Source organism: Sciurus vulgaris, assembly GCF_902686455.1.
Source record: "Sciurus vulgaris genome assembly, chromosome: 13".
Lineage (NCBI taxonomy): Eukaryota > Metazoa > Chordata > Mammalia > Rodentia > Sciuridae > Sciurus > Sciurus vulgaris.
Window position 1 is genome coordinate 77,581,724 of NC_136474.1, and position 16,955 is coordinate 77,598,678.

The 16,955-nt window shown below is 38.1% G+C and overlaps 1 protein-coding gene across 2 annotated transcripts in view; it reads left to right on the forward strand.

The window, feature by feature from the left end:
• The window catches only part of DCC (DCC netrin 1 receptor), a 1,229,995-nt gene extending 1,213,982 nt beyond the window's left edge, over positions 1-16,013 (forward strand). For both annotated transcript variants that reach the window (XM_079109018.1, XM_079109019.1), the window contains exons 29-30: positions 10,540-10,682; positions 13,861-16,013. In XM_079109018.1, the coding sequence (XP_078965144.1) occupies positions 10,540-10,682; positions 13,861-13,950 (233 nt within the window). In that variant the 3' untranslated portion in view covers positions 13,951-16,013. The remainder of the gene's footprint in view (positions 1-10,539; positions 10,683-13,860) is intronic.
• The last annotated feature ends 942 nt before the right edge of the window (positions 16,014-16,955 follow it).

Sequence of the window (16,955 nt, forward strand, 5' to 3'; positions counted from 1 at the left end):
TTAAAAATTGATTTGGGCAGAGGAAAGGAATGTCCCTTTTATAAGAAACTACCTAAAAATCATTTGAAATATTTCTTAAATTAACTGAGGGGCCTTTTGACTTTGACATTGTATGAAAAAAAAAAAAAAGTCTACAGAAAGACAGACCTCTTACAGTGAGTGATGGATACAACGTGGAATCAATGTCTTTAAGCTTGAATTATGGGAACCTGCCCAAAAAAAAAAAAAACATAAGATTTCAGTTTTGAGTTTGCACTTTTTGTTTTATTTTGTTGGATATTTTGTTAATATGTGATCCAGGAAACTCAGAGAAAAAAAAACAAAGGGGAAGATAAAGAACTGCTCCAGTGAATTCATTTCTTAAGATCTTTGAAGATTTCCCTGAAACTTTTTTTCTGTGAAATTTCTAAATCAAAAGCAGGAACCAGAGGGATTATTATTTCAAGGTCTCTGCAGCCTCCTTGACCTGTTGTGGCCTTTGCCATAGTCTTGCTCCTGCCAGGCTAATCTCCTTAAGTGGGGCCCTGGGTGGGGTCTCAGGACAAAAAGACTCATTCTGCAATGTCTTTGTCCTTGAGGACTGCTTATCTATCTTTCACTCAGTCTTACCTAAACTGTATAACAGAGGAACTATTTAACAAGCCTAACTTCCTTTAAATCTCTATGTTAGGTAGTCCCTTCCTCATCATAAAATGCAAAATAAACAGGTCTCCTGTGCATAGGATTTTTATGGATCCAAAGTCATGTGGAAATATTTAAATCGGGTTTCCAACATAATTCGTCACTTTCTCCCCTTGAGTATTTTGGATTGCTATGAAGTTGCTTCTGATGTACTTGATAAGTTCAGTACTTGGATTCCAATTTGTGACAGTAGGAAGATACAGCAGACCACAAATAGGCAGAACTCAGAAAGTGGATGTCTTTTAATTGATACTTCCAGAACTTGCATTATCACAGGAGAGGAACTAAATTACTTATTATTGCATTGTTCATTCAGGAGGTAGATGCCTTATAACTTAGAGAAACAATAAGCTGAAAAAATATTAGCATCAGATTTGAAAGACAGATATCTTAGGAAGCAGAAGCATCTCCCCCAACCAGGTGGATGAAATGGTGACAGAAAACCATTAATTCCTCATATCATCCTTTCATCATCTATCTTTAAAAAAGTAAATACAAGAAGAAAAAGGTGATAAGCTACTTACAGTTCATCATTGGTTAAGCTATTGGACCATTTTTTATTATGTCATGCAGGATAGTGCACAACTGCAAGATGATTCCTGATTTTTCATATTATGTATGTGTAGAAAAAAAAAAAAGAGTATGAGAAATGGTGCATGTGGGGAGCAGTGTCCAAAGGGGAGAAGGGGTACAAAGAGAAGAAAGAGGTTTGAAGACAGTTATCACTCTTTGCAACTTTCAAACCAAGGCCGACTCTGAAACCATGCCCTCTGTTAGTCTTTTCCCAGTCTTTAGAAGTTTCACCTCTGTGATGCTGGGCTGTTCATATTTACATTGATCACCAATAGATGGGAGGAAGTCTAGCTAGACTGAAGAGAGAGAAGAGAGGAGTTGGGGTGTAGCTCATTGGTGGAGCACTTGGCTAGCATGTACGAAGTCCTGGATTCTATCCCCAGTGCTGAAAAAAATTAAAAAGAAAGAAAGAGCCTGTTGATTTATTATGGTTCTTCCTTCCTCTCTTCCATCACCCACTTCTGCCAGGCTGCACTGTATCCACTGTCTTCTCTCCTGTTTCGTCCTCTCCTTCTATCACCAACACTGATTGTCTTGTCCACTTCACTGTTCTTTCCATCAAACCCTATTTTGTTGATTTTAAAATTTTCTTTTAGTCTGAAAAAGAGTACACAATTCAATAGTATCAGCCCTGGATTCCTGTTCCACTTACCAGCTGAGTGATCTTAGCCCCATCCTTTACCTTCTTTGAACTTTTATTTTCTTTGTCTCCAAGACAGGAGCAATAAGGTAACTATTTTAAAAATCCTATAAGACAATGTGGACAAAGGTGTTTTAATATATTTAAGATGCCTATCAAGTGAGTACTTCAATGCTATCCTTTCTCTCTGTGGGTTCCAGTTGATGGAAATAATGGACGAGGTGCTGATAACCACATGGGAATCAAGGTTTTTGACTGGCCCTCTGGAAAAGTTAGGTGGCAGTGGCTGGGAGGCCTTTCCCTCCTCCACTTAGGAGTTGACTCTTGACTCATGGTCCCACGTGCTGAGAACTGAAATCGATAGTAGAGACCACCTTGCCCTGCTGAATCAGGCCTTAACCTTGCTTGGTCTGCGTAACAAAGGCAGCCTTGACAAAGTTCAAGGCCAGAGAGTTGGGGGTATTCCAGGTCAAGCACATTCAGGTTTAAGAATTTGAGTTGTGCCATTAGCACATTCATCTAACCTTCCAACTTTTCACAGAGAGGTGGCCCAATGAAAACCATCTTATTTGTGACTCCAAGTTGCCCTCTCTTACACTGGGAGGAGTGGAAAAGAGTAGAGGTGAGGTCCCTTGTCAGCATTTCCACCAGTAAGCAGAGGTGCTGCTATACCACCTCTGTAAGGAGAAACAGGAAAGTTAGAAGAACAAAACTTTTCTTCCCAGAAGTGGCACGTTTCTAGTATGTTTATCACCCTAAAAATAGAATATACATTGCAGACTGAAGATTGATGCCAAAACTTCTATGCTTGAAATTTGATCATGTGTGTGGATCTAGGCAAATGTGTCCATTCTCTTTTTCATTCAAAAAGGAGAGAGTATTACACAAACTTTCCCATACATATTTCTTTTTCTCCTATAGGAGAAAGGAAGAGAAAAAAACCTTTCATGTGAGAAGTATAAATGACTCTATGACATCTCCATGTTCCCCCCAGATAACCTGACCACAGACTAACTGCTTAATAATAAGCACATACAAGAAAAGTACGGTTCACATGTAAGAGGCCATTTCCTTTGTCTGGTATCACAGAATGGGTGAGGGACAAAGCAGGATGTGAAGCCAGCCTTCTTTAAAACCATCCATTTTAATTGTATTCCAAAAGGTAAAGGAGGAAAAAATAAAGTCAGAAGTAGGAAGTGGAAAAAATAGGCAAGACGTGAAATTTAATATTGAAGACCAAAAGCCCACTCTCCACACTGGCCTCTGGTCCCACCCAAGTGAGTTAGTTCACTGCATTCCTGATGCAGCCTCATCTAACATTTCTCACCAAAAAAGCATTTTACTTGGGAGAAACTTGCAGGGAGATGCTAGCAGGAGTCTGCACCTGGCACTCATATATTATGTACCTAATGAGCAAATGAAATGTTTAATAACTGTACTGTGAAAATAAAGCTTAAAACAGTAAATTCCTACTGAGGCTGCTCATCTACCGCTGCTGTACACCACTGGCCTGTCTCAGAACCCCAGTGTCATTTGTGCTTCACCCCTTAGTGGGTCCTGCTGAGGAAATAACATTAAAACCAAAGTGATGCTCACTTAATTAGTTGTACATCCATGCAAAAGCATTTATTTAGTGCATCGTCATCCAAAGGGTTGCCTGAAGCTCTTTTCCAACATGCACCCTGGGTACAGGTAGTTCTACTAGTGGTTTCAGGAGAAGCATTTGTAAATTTAAAATTTTCAATTAACCATGGATCATTTAAACTCACAGAAATTTAGTACTGCCTATTTTTAGGTACACTCTCTATTGTTAGTTTAAATTAAAGAGAGCAAAGCAAACTTAAGTGATGTTAATGTGTTTTCATTAATAATTTTAAGAAAAAAGGATGGAGCATTTTTTTTTCTAGAAAGCACTGGTTTAAAACCCAATTATTGTCACTTATGCATTAAGCATTCACTTGCTAGATATTTTGGATTCCTTTTTATCAATGGATTAACCAACTCTGCCTAAATCTTAGGGAGAGATAAGCAGTCCAAATGCAAAATTAGGAACAGGTGAAACAACAGTAATTTCCTTCATTGAACCATTTTGCAGGTAATATCTTGAAGATCAAATAGTTCAGCCTTTATAGATATGAAGAAATCAAGATCCAAAGAAATTAGGCTATAAGCCAAGGTCACTGCTATGGTCTATGCTAAGGTCCATGTTTAAAGGTTTGATCCCCAGTCTTTGGTGCTAATAGGAGGTTATGGAACATTTAAGAGGTGGAACCTGGTAGGAGGGAGTTAGGTCTCTGCGGGAATGACTTTGAAGAGAATACAGAAGCTCTTTTTGCTCCTTGGTCACCATGAGGTGAGCAGTTTTATCTGTCACACACTCCTTCCACTGTGATGTACTGCCTCGCCACAAGCCCAACAAATACAGTGGGTCCAATGGACTATGAACCAAAACCTCTGAAACCATGAGCCAAAGAAAGCCTTTGTTCATTATAAGTTGATTTATCTCAGGTATTTGTTACAGTAACAAACAACTGATCAACTTAGTCACAAAACTACATAAGATGGCATTTCCCAAGTTCAAGGATAGTACTCTTCCTTGATATTCACATATTTATTTGAGGAGTATTATGTGTTTAGAGACTGCCATAATACAGGTAATCGAAAATCTTTTGTGAAGATCAGCTTGATGTTCAGGATTGGGAATCTCTTACCTTTCAAAACCTGACTGCAAACAGATGGAAGATTCTTCTAATTTCTAAGCCCCAGTGTCAATCCCCTTCTCACTGGCTATCACCCTCAGATTTTGTTCATCACCTCCTCAAAAAGTGAGGTGGATTTTCTGGATCATGTTTTGAAAGTCTGTCCTCGTATTTGGGGAAAATGTCAGAGGTTCTTGACCATCAGGTTAAGACTATATTAAATTAGCAGCTCAGAGCCAGGGTTAGAGATTCTTTTGATTTTTGTCTTTCCTTTGATTTTGCTTTGATACATTGCTCAGAGAAGTTTGATACTTTCTCATAGAGGCTTCATTGACATTGTTCATGTTTAGGGCAATTTTTAATGTAAGTACAGTTCTCCATAGTGAAGAAATAAATCTGAAGCCTTTCCTGTGGTTGCAGCCTAGACTTACCAACATGAAAAAAGCTATAAAAAATTTTGCCTTTTCTTGTCATTAAAGAATAGTTTAATATACTAAAGTGATTTTTTTCTAATTATTACTGTGCCCTTGAGGACTTTAGGAGGATAGGATCGTGTCTCTCCTTCAGTGTGCCAAAACACCATGGGGCCCACCAAAGGGTACAAAGCTTGAGGTACCCATATACAGAAGCACACCAAGAATGGTTGAGGCCAGTGGTACAAGAGTGTTGTCTTATGAACTGGCTTCTGAAAGCAGATAGTGTCTGGTGAAGTATGGCAAAACTCCCCTCTGCAACAGCAGTGCAGTATGGAGGAACGGACTCAGGGTGAATGATCTCCCAATAATAGCTGTCCATCAACAGGTGAGAGGTAGAGGCAGCAAGATGGTCCCCAGAGTCCTCTTTGCTTCAGGCAAAACTCATTAATCGAAATGCCAGATGATGTCACTGTTTTCTCACTTAAATATATAGTACATGCCATGAAACTGGTCATTTTATATAAAAAATTTTGTTTGGTTTGAATGGTATATGTAGAAAATGGATTCAAAATTTGGCCCTTGTGGAAGGCAGATGTTGAGGTTTTAGGGGCAAAGTGAAGGACTAAAATCATGTCTCTTAGCCCCATGGAAGAATAGGATGCAGAGTAGAAAATGAAGACAGAAGCCAGTTACCAATAGTCAGCTACAACGATGTATACGTAAAGGAAAAAACACAGTTTGGTGAGCTGCAGGAAACCAATCATCCCCAGTGTCCAGGCCTAAAACATCTGAGGTTTGGAGTAGAAAATGCTGACTCTATGAAAATACCCAAGAGAAGGGTATCAGTTTTGCTGAACAAGATGCTTTCATGGAAATCTTTGTTTTAATTTCCTTTTCTTCTTTACTAAAGGGCAATTTTGAGACCAAAGTTGTCTAATTGGCTATTAATGAATTTCTCCTGGGAAACTTCCCTTATGCTCTTTCCATTAACTCCCTTTTCAGGCAAAGGAAAGAAAAAAATATTTAAGGCCGTGGAGTGCACCTGCTGGTAATGAACTCTGTGAGACTGCTCAGATTCTTTGTGTCTACTGGAATTTTATTGAAATTGATTCTACCTTGATCTCTTAGTCTCCAGGAACCTCAGATTTCTCTTCAGCAAAATAATGGGGAAGGTCACCAGATGAGCTCCAGGGGCCCTTGAGGTTCCAACGTTCTGATGTCTGTGATTCTCTGAATAGTACTTGAGAAAAGGCAGTCACTTGAGGTTTACGCACCGCGTGTGGTCTTTGAGCCGGGACAGTCTTCAATTCCTTTTGCAAAGCTCACCATGTCTTTTAAACTGTTCAGAACTCAATGCAGTCTCAGTGTATAGCTGTTGCCTGGTCACTGGAGAAAATCAATCATAATGATTTTATTTCTAATGGATTTGAGTTAAAGTACTCTGTAGGCGTACCATGTCTTACCGTAACATGGTAAGTCTGGCAAATACAGTATAATACAATGCCCATGTGTTTGGGATCTGGGCAGAAAATATACCCAAGAATATATCTCTATAGTGATAATGAGGCCTTGCATAAGAATTCAATTTCTCTACCTGCAAAACTATGAGAAATTTGTAATAACTCATAGGGAATTATATACAATAGGTGGGTACATTCTCAATATTTATCCTAGAACAAATTGGGTGCTGGCCCTACTTGAATCTCATCCACAATAAGCTACATCCATCAAAGCCATTTTACTTTTAGCTTATAGATACATTTACTTTTTCCTTGCAAATACCTATGTTAGAGCGAATTGATTTTCAGGGTGTGTTAGATACATTGCATGTGTCTGGTTAAGAGTTAAATTGCAAATTTTTCAGAAGTCCTTAAGTTTCCTAATTTTTTTTTAAAACCCTAACAATTAAATTAGTGATTTCATCATCAAGGGAGCCTTGATCAAATACAGATAATATGTTCTCTCTCTCTCTCTCTCTTTATATATATATATATATATATATATATATATATATGTATATGTATGTATGTATATGTATATATGTTGTGAAAATGCTGCTGCTATGTTGAACTTAGGGAGGGATAAGCGGTGCTCCCGGAAGGTGCTAGGAGGGACCCCTTTTGTGACAACTAAACTCAAATTTAACCAGAACTTTGTGAACCTTTTAGAAGGATAAACAATCATATTTCAGGCAACATAACTCAAAATACAGTTCCAGCAGATGCATTCTCAAGGTTAAACAGTATTCTTTTTTGAACTTCTAAACTTCATGAATTTTGTTAAACTTTTCAACTTCACTTAAATTACAATCTAAAATATTAATGCAAATTCCACATGATGGAGCCCTTGGAGGACCGTTGGATAGCTTGGCTCCGCCTGGGTTTTAGCACCTGCCTTTACATTCAGGTTCATTACTGACACAGCACCAAGAACACTGGGTTTGCAGTCAGAGGCTAAAGAGATTTAGAGGTGAAAAGAGATGAAGAGAAAAGGATATAGAGGTGTGAGAATCACGTTCAGCTGTCCAAAACCAAAGAATGGACTGAGAGACAAAGGTGCAGAAAAAGCAGGACTTGACTTTATTGAAGGTCTTGCCAGGTTGGGCGTCTGTGGGGAGCAGGCACACCCAGAGGGGGTACAATCAGTATTCCATTGCTGCAGCACAAAGTCCCTCCCTCAGTTCTTCACTGGCTGAGTATATAAGGTGTACAGTCTTCCTGAATGGCACCTAGGTTTTACTGTGGCCTATTGGTTGTTTAAAGAGATATACCTTTAGTTGTTCCTACCTCCCTTTGTTCTCTTGTAGCAGGGAAGTCTTGTTGGGGTGAATGCATTCTGACAGGTACACAGCACTTACTTCCTTACAAGTTACTATTTCTTAACAGAGAGATTTCTATCTCTGTTGGTCATGCTGACCCCTTCCCTGACCTCTTGTTTGTCAAAGGCTGTTCAGGTGCACGGACTTTGAATCTGTCACATCCATAGGCTATGGTGCTATTGTGTGAGTGAACTGCTTGTAACTCTCTGTTCTGCTCTATTTCACCTCCACCTGCCTTTCTTACATCCCAGTTTTATGTTTAAGGACAAATACTGTATTTAAAAAATGGACCACAGGAATGTCTATTTCTCACAGAGGTAAATAAATATAATCAACAAGTAGTGTATTCACACCCAGTGAAGAACAGCTGGATTTGTAGTCTCTGTATGAATGAAGGTTTGTCTGTCATTCAATTAGAGAGTATTGGTAGTGAAAACTGAGCATAAATGACAAACTCAAGATAATTGTGGTATATGTTACCAAATTCACACAGTGGTTGTGTTTTAGTCCTCTTTTATTATAAAAAACTAATAATAATTTGAAGTGCACTATTTTATATGGATTTCGCATTTAACAAAGTTTGGGTTTTATGGCATACAATGAAAACTACAAGTTTTTAAAATGATGGCAAGCTTTATGTTTAAGTATTTAAATAACATTGTAATAAAAATAGTTCAATCAAATTTGGAAACTATAAAAGCTTTCTTTTTACTTTTAAGTTACAACTCAGTTAGCCAGGCATGGTGGCACATGCCTGTAATCCCAGTGGCTCTGGAGTCTGAGGTAGGAGGATTGGGAGTTCAAAGCCAGCCTTAACAGTTTAGCAAGTCCCTAAGCAACTTGGCAAGACCCCGTCTCTAAATAATATACAAAAAAGGACTAGGGATATGGCTCAGTGGTAAAGCACCTTTGGGTTCAATCCCTAGTACCAAAAGAAAAAAAAAAATACAACTCAGTTATGAGAGACCATAATACAATAAATAGTTTTGACACTTAGGGTAAATAGAATCTGTGGACTAGATTTTATGTTCACTTACCTGACTTCTTCAGATAAGACATTTGAATGAGCTAGATTGACATATTAGTGATAAAACCTTTATTTACTCAGTGGGGTTAGATAAAACTTGGTGCAAACCTCTGTCTGCCTGCCCTTTTCTAAATGTGTAAACTTCAGCAAGATACTTAAATTTTCTCTATTTTGACATCCTTGTGTGTGAATTTGGAAATGCTAGTACTTAGGACTGTTCTGGTAATTAAGTATTAATAATAGCTAGCCCTCTCTGAACAATTTACTAGGTATCAGCAACTTTAAATCTGCAATCTCATGTAATCCTTACAAATAATTATTAACATTCATATTTTGTAGGTAAAAACAAAAACAGTCCAAGGCAGGTTTTGTTGACCAAGGGATTAATAACTACACACAGTTGAGCTCTGCCAGGCTCCCAATACAGACTGAACTGATTGGAAATCCCAGATTCTTCATTCCATTTGTAGACTTTTGATTCCTGATGTTTAAGAGTGAGAAGATATAAATGTGAAGAAATTAACATGTTGGGTCATCACATGGAAAAAAATGTGTTCATGGGAAGCTTTTTCATTTACAGTGACTAGTATCTAGCCAGTTGCTAATTATTTAGATTATTTGTATTCTTTCTTTCCCAGTAAACAAATTATCCCTATTTCTTTGGTTGTAGATGCATTAACCTATGAAATTTACTAACTAGAATGCTATTTTCCCAAGTATAGTCAAAACAATTTGTAAGGTTGGGGGGCAAAATTTAGTACCCCATTAGAATCATTAGAACTAAAACATCATTATTGGTGCCAGAAAGTAAAGAGGTCAACTTCTTTTCACTTCTTACTCCTACATATTCTGTAAAACTCTTGGTTATAATGCTAAAAAATGGCAAGTACTCCTTAGTTATGTGAGGTGTACTAGCTGATTCAACAGGGCTTTATAAAGTTCTGTTTCAAGCAATAGAGACAAAGTTGCAGTACAGTTAGAAGCTGAACAGGATTTATAAGACAAATTTCAGATGCAAAAAACAAAGGTAACCCTTGTTTATAGTAGACAGGAATGTCATCCAATAGAAACTTGGCAGTTCCTCAGATGATTCTTACGAGCATTAGAATATCTTTTATTGAAAGGAAGCATATTGATCAGGATGGAATTATATATATATATATTTTTTTTTTTTTTTCTAAAAGGGAATTAATAGGGAGATTCTTTCAGGTAGCCATGAAGGCCTTTGTTTTACTGTAACATCGAATACTTGTTTATAACCGGTACAATCATCTCTGCTAAGTGCACAAATGCTTTGTCCCCCTACACAATTGAGAGCTTATTTAGTTGGTACAGCACAGGCCCAAAGCTGAGACTTGGGGCATCAAATGAGCTCATCTGACACTTTACAGGGTGTGATGAACAGTCCAGAGCTCCCAGACAACTCTCACTGCATGATTTGGAATCCACTTGAAATTACATATGACTAGTGGAGCTTCATCTGGAGAGGCCTAATCACAATCTGTCTTCCATTCAGTAAAAATAAAATGAGCCCATTCGTTGTGTCAGAATTAATCTCCACAGCCCAGAATGAACAATAACCTAAAATCAATGCCACCCTACTGGATTTGGTTTATGTGCTTGGGAGAACGTTCCTCAGAATGTTTCAACCATTACTTCTCATCACTCTGTCTTTTCAATTTCAGGGCCTACTCTTCCCAAGACTCATGTTAAAACAGCCTCTCTTGGGCTGGCTGGAAAAGCAAGATCCCCTTTGCTTCCTGTGTCTGTGCCAACAGCTCCTGAAGTATCTGAGGAGAGCCACAAACCAGCTGAGGATCCAGCTAACGTAAGGATGTCCTTCACATTCATGCCACATCTGGGGAAGAATGAACCAAAGCTATGCAAAAAAATCAGTCTAAACCAGTCAGCACTCACCATTGACCTAGGCCACTGTTCTTATTGATGCCTGTCTACACTTGACATGCAGAAAAAAAAAAAATTATATAGGGATTTATTTAAATTAAATAAATGTATTGGTACTTAGGGGTGTGTATTTCAATGGGATGAAATACCTTGGCATTTCTGGAAATAGACCTATGTAATTATTCTTTAATATTAAAAAGTAACCAAAAGCTGTATTTGAAGTTATCATTCATATTACTTCTAAAATTATTTTTAAAATAACCTAGAATGTAGAATTGAGAAGAAGTAAAAACAAATGAAGACATAAAGAAGGGAGTTTAAGAAGGAAAAAAAGGAGGAATGGACATATTTTGAAAATAAGAGCAAAAGTTTTATTATTGAAGAGGGAAAAGTTATGATTTGAGGAAAGAAACAAACCGTTTAAATTAGAAATCTCAAAAAGAAAATCAGTGAAAAAGAAAAAAACTTCGAGTAAACTTTTGAAAGTAAAAATATTTCTCTCCAAAAAATGCCCTATTAAGATTCAAAAAGGTGTTGCCTAAAGGCAGCTTTTTAGAAAACTTTCCAGTGTTTCTGCAGATTTCAAAAGCAAACATTTAGAGAAAGCTAAGGAATTCGCATATCAGACATCTTAAATAATCAGGGAATTGAAAGAGAAAAAAAGATTTTAAAACATTAAAATTCTATATTGTTATTACATTTGGAAATTTTTCAACCCTAGATTGTCAAATGAAAATTTATTTTGGTACTTTCAACTAGCTTCTGTTTTTGTATGCAGGAATAAAGATTTTTACAAAGTTTACAAATAATATAATGATAAGGAAAATTATAATAATATCAAAGACTAAATCGACCACATACAATTAGTCCTTTGTGAGCCATGCAACTACCAGTTTTCTTTAATAAAACTGTTTTCTTTAAAATCAGATCATCAAAAAGAAAGGATCATTTCATTTAAATGAAGAATGACACATTTATTCTTGCTTTATTGTTTTCAGTCCTACAAACAGTACAGTGTTTTACTTACATAGAAACGCAAAAAGCCGAACAAGTGTATACGTATTTGAATATTTGGCAGAAGGTGTTAAGAGACTCAACACTCTGCTTAAAGATGCTCTTTTGTCAGAATTTAGATGTTTACTTCAATGTTTGTTTAGGTCCAACATTTGTGGCCATTTCTCAAATCAGCTCAAATTCCTAAATTTATGTTTCTCATCTCTTAAATGACGATGGTCAGGTGGCCCATTCTTCCATTTATGGTTAAATGAGGCAAATGATCTAGATCAGCAGTGTCCCATAGAAACACAATGCAAACCACACGTGTAATTTAAACTAGGAGCCCATTAAAAGGTGTAAAAATAGATTAATTTTTTTAATAAGAGCTTTTATCTGATCCAGTATTTCCAAAATAATGTCATTTCAATATGCAATAAATATGAATATTGTCAATAAAGTATTTTGCATGCTGTTTTTTATGGAAAGTATTCAGAACCTGAAGTATATATTTATAGAAAACACATTTCAATTTGTACTAGCCACATTTCAGGATCCAATAGCTTCATTTGACTAGCAATTTCAAATATTGTACAGTTAGATCTAGATCATTCTAGAAAACCAACCCAGACAACTAAAACATTTTTGAAAATGATTGAACAAGTAATCACCTAACTCCAGCTTCCCTCTTCAAATACCTATATACAACACCTGTTGAGCCCAGCTGGCTATTTTGAATCCCACAAGCCTTTAATAGTATTTGGCCAAGTTAGTGACTGACATGCTCAGGTTCCTGGAGGAAGTACATGTATTAATACCCTGTTGTAAGCTTTCTCTTCAGTGGCTAGAGTGGCTTTGTGACTATTTCTTCATGCAAATTCTAGTGATGCTCTCCTGGGGTCCAGGGTGCTTATGTTGTAGGATCAGATGTATATCTCTCACCAAGCGATGATAGCAAGCAATGATTGTTGGGCTACCCACAACAGAAAACATGTCATGCTCTTTGTTGGTTCAATCATTTAATCAATTGAATGCAGTAGACAAGAATAATCAAGAAGGCCATGTCTGTATTCATCAGAACAAACTACATGTGATAAAGGAGGACACTGGTATTTGTTGAGCACTTAACCACTGAACAGCACTGACTTGTGGTATGCTCCCAACTACTCACTGAGACAAACTAGTTCTTCCCAGTTGAAGAATAAGGAAACTGACTAAAAAGGAGGAAGCATATAAAAATAACAGAATGCCAATCCACACCACCACCTCAGTGCTTTTGTCCCTAGTCTCCCTATTTGGTTGATCATCAAAATTACATGGGGAAAAATTATTTTAAATAGAAATTTCTAGATCTACTGTATGCATACTGAATCATTATTGAACCCTGAGACCAGTAACCTGGGGATCTATGAAAACTAAGAATCCTATTATATACTAACGTGATATTCATAACTCTCAGTGAATGAGAGAGAGGGAAAAACTGTCATCTCTAAGATTTCCACAGTTCAACATCTCCAAACCGTGTCACAAGTCCTTCACACCTATGCACGGCACTGACTCTGATTGGAACATAAAGTTGTTTCCACATACAAGCTAATTCATAACTCCCAAGCTTCCAATTAGTGATGTCAAGGTCCATCAAGTTCCCATACTAAACATATAAAATAACTAGATTGTGTTACAAAGATAAAGATGATCCAGTTCATGGACACCACATTCTGGACACGATGACAGGCATGAAGCATGTTATATAGCATGCTCAGAATAACCTATAAAACAGATGTCATTATCATCACTTCATAGATGAAAACAACCATACATCAGAGCATTTCATTAACTTGTCCGAGACTGCCAGGCTCATGATTTGTTAGAACTTGATTTAAAACGGGACATTTTTGACTATGAAACTTTTTCCTGATCACAGGGATGGAGTCCATGAAACACCAAGCAGTCTTTCATCACCACCTCTTTTCTTGCCAGCATCTCCATTCAGCAAATATACTCTGCAGCTAGCTAGCCCAGGCTATAGGTCACTGGTTAGTGACCTATAACCACGAAAAGGAAGGTATCAATATTAGTGTTAACCCTTTGCTCTTATTCTCTTACAGGTGTATGAGCAGGATGATCTGAGTGAACAAATGGCAAGCTTAGAAGGGCTAATGAAGCAACTTAATGCCATCACAGGCTCAGCCTTCTAACGTATATTGCTGATTTGATTGGTGAAATTTTCTGGGACCTTTGCAGCATACCAATTACCCATAAACAGCACACCTACGTCCAAGGACTCTGACCGGTGTACAGGTCAACCATCCTGACCACGCAGTTAAGGAAGATCCTGAAGCAGTGCAGAAGGAAGAACCATCCCTTCTTTCAGAGGCACCAAGAATCGCAGCGTGATGACTATGAGGTCCCTCAACAAAAGCAAAGATGCATCTTCACTGCAAAGTCAAAGCTTGAGCTGCTAGAATAGTCCTGGCTCTTTGCCAGTGCAGTGACCACACTGTCGTTAACTAATGCCTGTAATTTCCTTCATCAAGGCCTGTCGTTTTAAGTGTAGGTCTAGTCTTACAAAATGCAAGTGCATTATTTAAGCCTGTATCATGCCATGGCAAATCAGTGCAAGCTCACTATTTGGTTTTCAACTTTCAAGTACAAAGCACCCATGGAAATGCTCTCACTCCATAGCACCAAAGGATTGGATGTTTTCCTGACAGCACAAAAAGTAAATAAGTAAACAAGCAAAAGGCAGTGAATGCTTATTGTAGTTCAGTCTTGCACAAGTGGTGGATATTAGCAAGGGGCTGTAAAATTCACCAGTTTTAACAAGTGTTTGTAAATCCACCCTTGGCTAACATGTATGCCTGGAGTCCGGGAACACAAAAATCTGCAACCAATGGCATCCTGCCAGTGGTCACACATTTCCAGAAAGAGGATACAATATGCAATCTTCTCAGACACACAGTAATTATGTGCTTAAGCTTGTAACAGGACACTTTTCAATTTGGGTGGCTTTTGTGCCATACCACACTGTGATGATATTTTAAAGCGTCACCAAGGCCATCTTCTTCAGAAGTCTGGCCAGGAGAGGTCCCCCTGCCTCTCTGCCCCATCCCTCCTTGACTTCTCCTTGGCAACCAGCCTTGGGCAGAATGGCCAGTTCCATATATCCTGTGTCCCCCTGGCCAGTGTCTCCTGTGTCCCCTGTAGAAATGCTTTCAGACCTTCTGAGAAAAGCCTGTGAGGAAGAGGAGGAACAAAAGGGGCAGTTTCCAAAAGGACCTTCTCTCTTGAGTGACGCCACTTCCACCTGCAGCATTCTCACTGACACGCCAGGCAGCACTTGACCAAGGTGACCACAGACCCTGTGGCCAAGGGGACCTGCTCTACCATGCGTGTGCCAGAGTCAGGGAGGAGCAGAGGGGTAGGTGCCACTTGACACTTCTGACACTTCATAAATTCAGTGGATACTTTACAGAAAGCATCTTCAACTGTGGGCTAGAATTTGTAACTTCTATTGCCATGCTGTCTACAGTTTGGAACTAGCTAAAATTAAGAACCTTTTGTGTGCACTCTTTTAGTTTTTGAATTTTCAGCTGCATTTGGAGTTAATCCCTGTTTATGCAGCTGAGTTGCCAAAAGGGAGCTAGTTTGCATATTTATCAGTTAGGTGACTTGAAAACCCAATGAGAGAGTTTCAGCTGAATTATTCCTTTCAGCTCTGCCTTTGATTTCAAGCTTGAGTAGGTCATAATTTTAAAAGAGCATGGAAAGGATAGGATCTTTACAACCTAATAGCTCCTTTTATTAGGTGGGTAATTATATATGAATCCCTGAATGAAATATTTTGAGCAAAATGGCACTGTAACAGAAGTAATAATTCAGATTATTTTTTTACAGTTTTATGTCGGGAAGGAAATCTGATGTCAAAGAGAGGGCTTGTTCAAATGGTTCATTAGAAAGTCCGGTCCATTTGCAAAAATTGTTCCTTCAACAAGAGTGCTTGTTCAATTTACTAAGGTTTTCTGGAAGTCCTGTGGAAGAGCTGGGTGATGTTATCTGATGGGACATATTGCTTTTGTTCAATATCTGGGCACTGAGGGGGATGACCCTCCACTGACCTGAAATAAGGCATTTCCTAAAACAGTATTGAATGCTTCAGAAATAATCCATTGCATCCAAAAATTTTAATTAGGTTACCCTGACCTTCTCCAGGCCTGAGAGTGACCTCCCCTTTCTAATATTTACAAACAAGAAATGTTTACTGACAGCATTTCATACCATGAGGGTCTTCTCAGTGCTCATAGGTCATCAATCTCAGATTTCAAGAATTAAGTTTCAGCTTCAGTCTGTTCTGTAGAATGTAGCTGGACAATCAAGAGAACTAGCAGTCTCAGAAAATTCTAGACCCTTCAAGTCCAAGTCAATAATTTTAGGAAGTGAAATCTTAAAAAACAAAAAACATTAAAAGTATATACACTATCTGTCTCCAATGGGAGTTATATTCATGCCACATGCTCTTGGAACTTTCTTCATTAAACAAATACATTGGTTTATGTTAGCTCCTGACATTGCTAATAAATCCAACTGCCCTGCCTTGAATGTGGATTAGAATCCATTTACATAGCCTCAAAGACTCCAGTGTCATTACCTAGTGATTTGAATATGCAAGGCATTGGCCATGATTTCTGTATAATTTTGCTTCCTATCTCCTCAAATGGTTCACATGTGTGCAATGAACCTGCCCAAGTTTTAAGGTAACTTTTTAATTTCTCAATCTCCTGATCTCTTGACAAGAAGGACTCTGGATACTATGAGGTAGCCTCTGTTTTGCCCTTGCTTCTACCCCTGGGTCTGGTTCATGGCATGCAGGACTCCTTAAGCTCATAAATCTCTCTGACTCCCATAGGGCAAAGCTTGACAGCCAACCAGCAGCTCTGCCACCAGGACTGATTTCTCCCCAACAAAGAAGAAAATCAAACTTGTCAGGGCATGCTCAGGACTTCCCTTGTCTGTGCTGAACTATCAGGCAAGAGTCTCCTCTTGAAAAACCTTATTGACTTTCTTTGTAGTTCACGCTGATAGGAAAGCTATTTTCACTCCTCTAGAATTTTCTGCATTTGTTGAACTCACAAATGCAGATGGCTTCAAATGTGTACAGAATATTTGTGTGATGTTCTAGCCAAAAATTAAATATTTCTTAGTG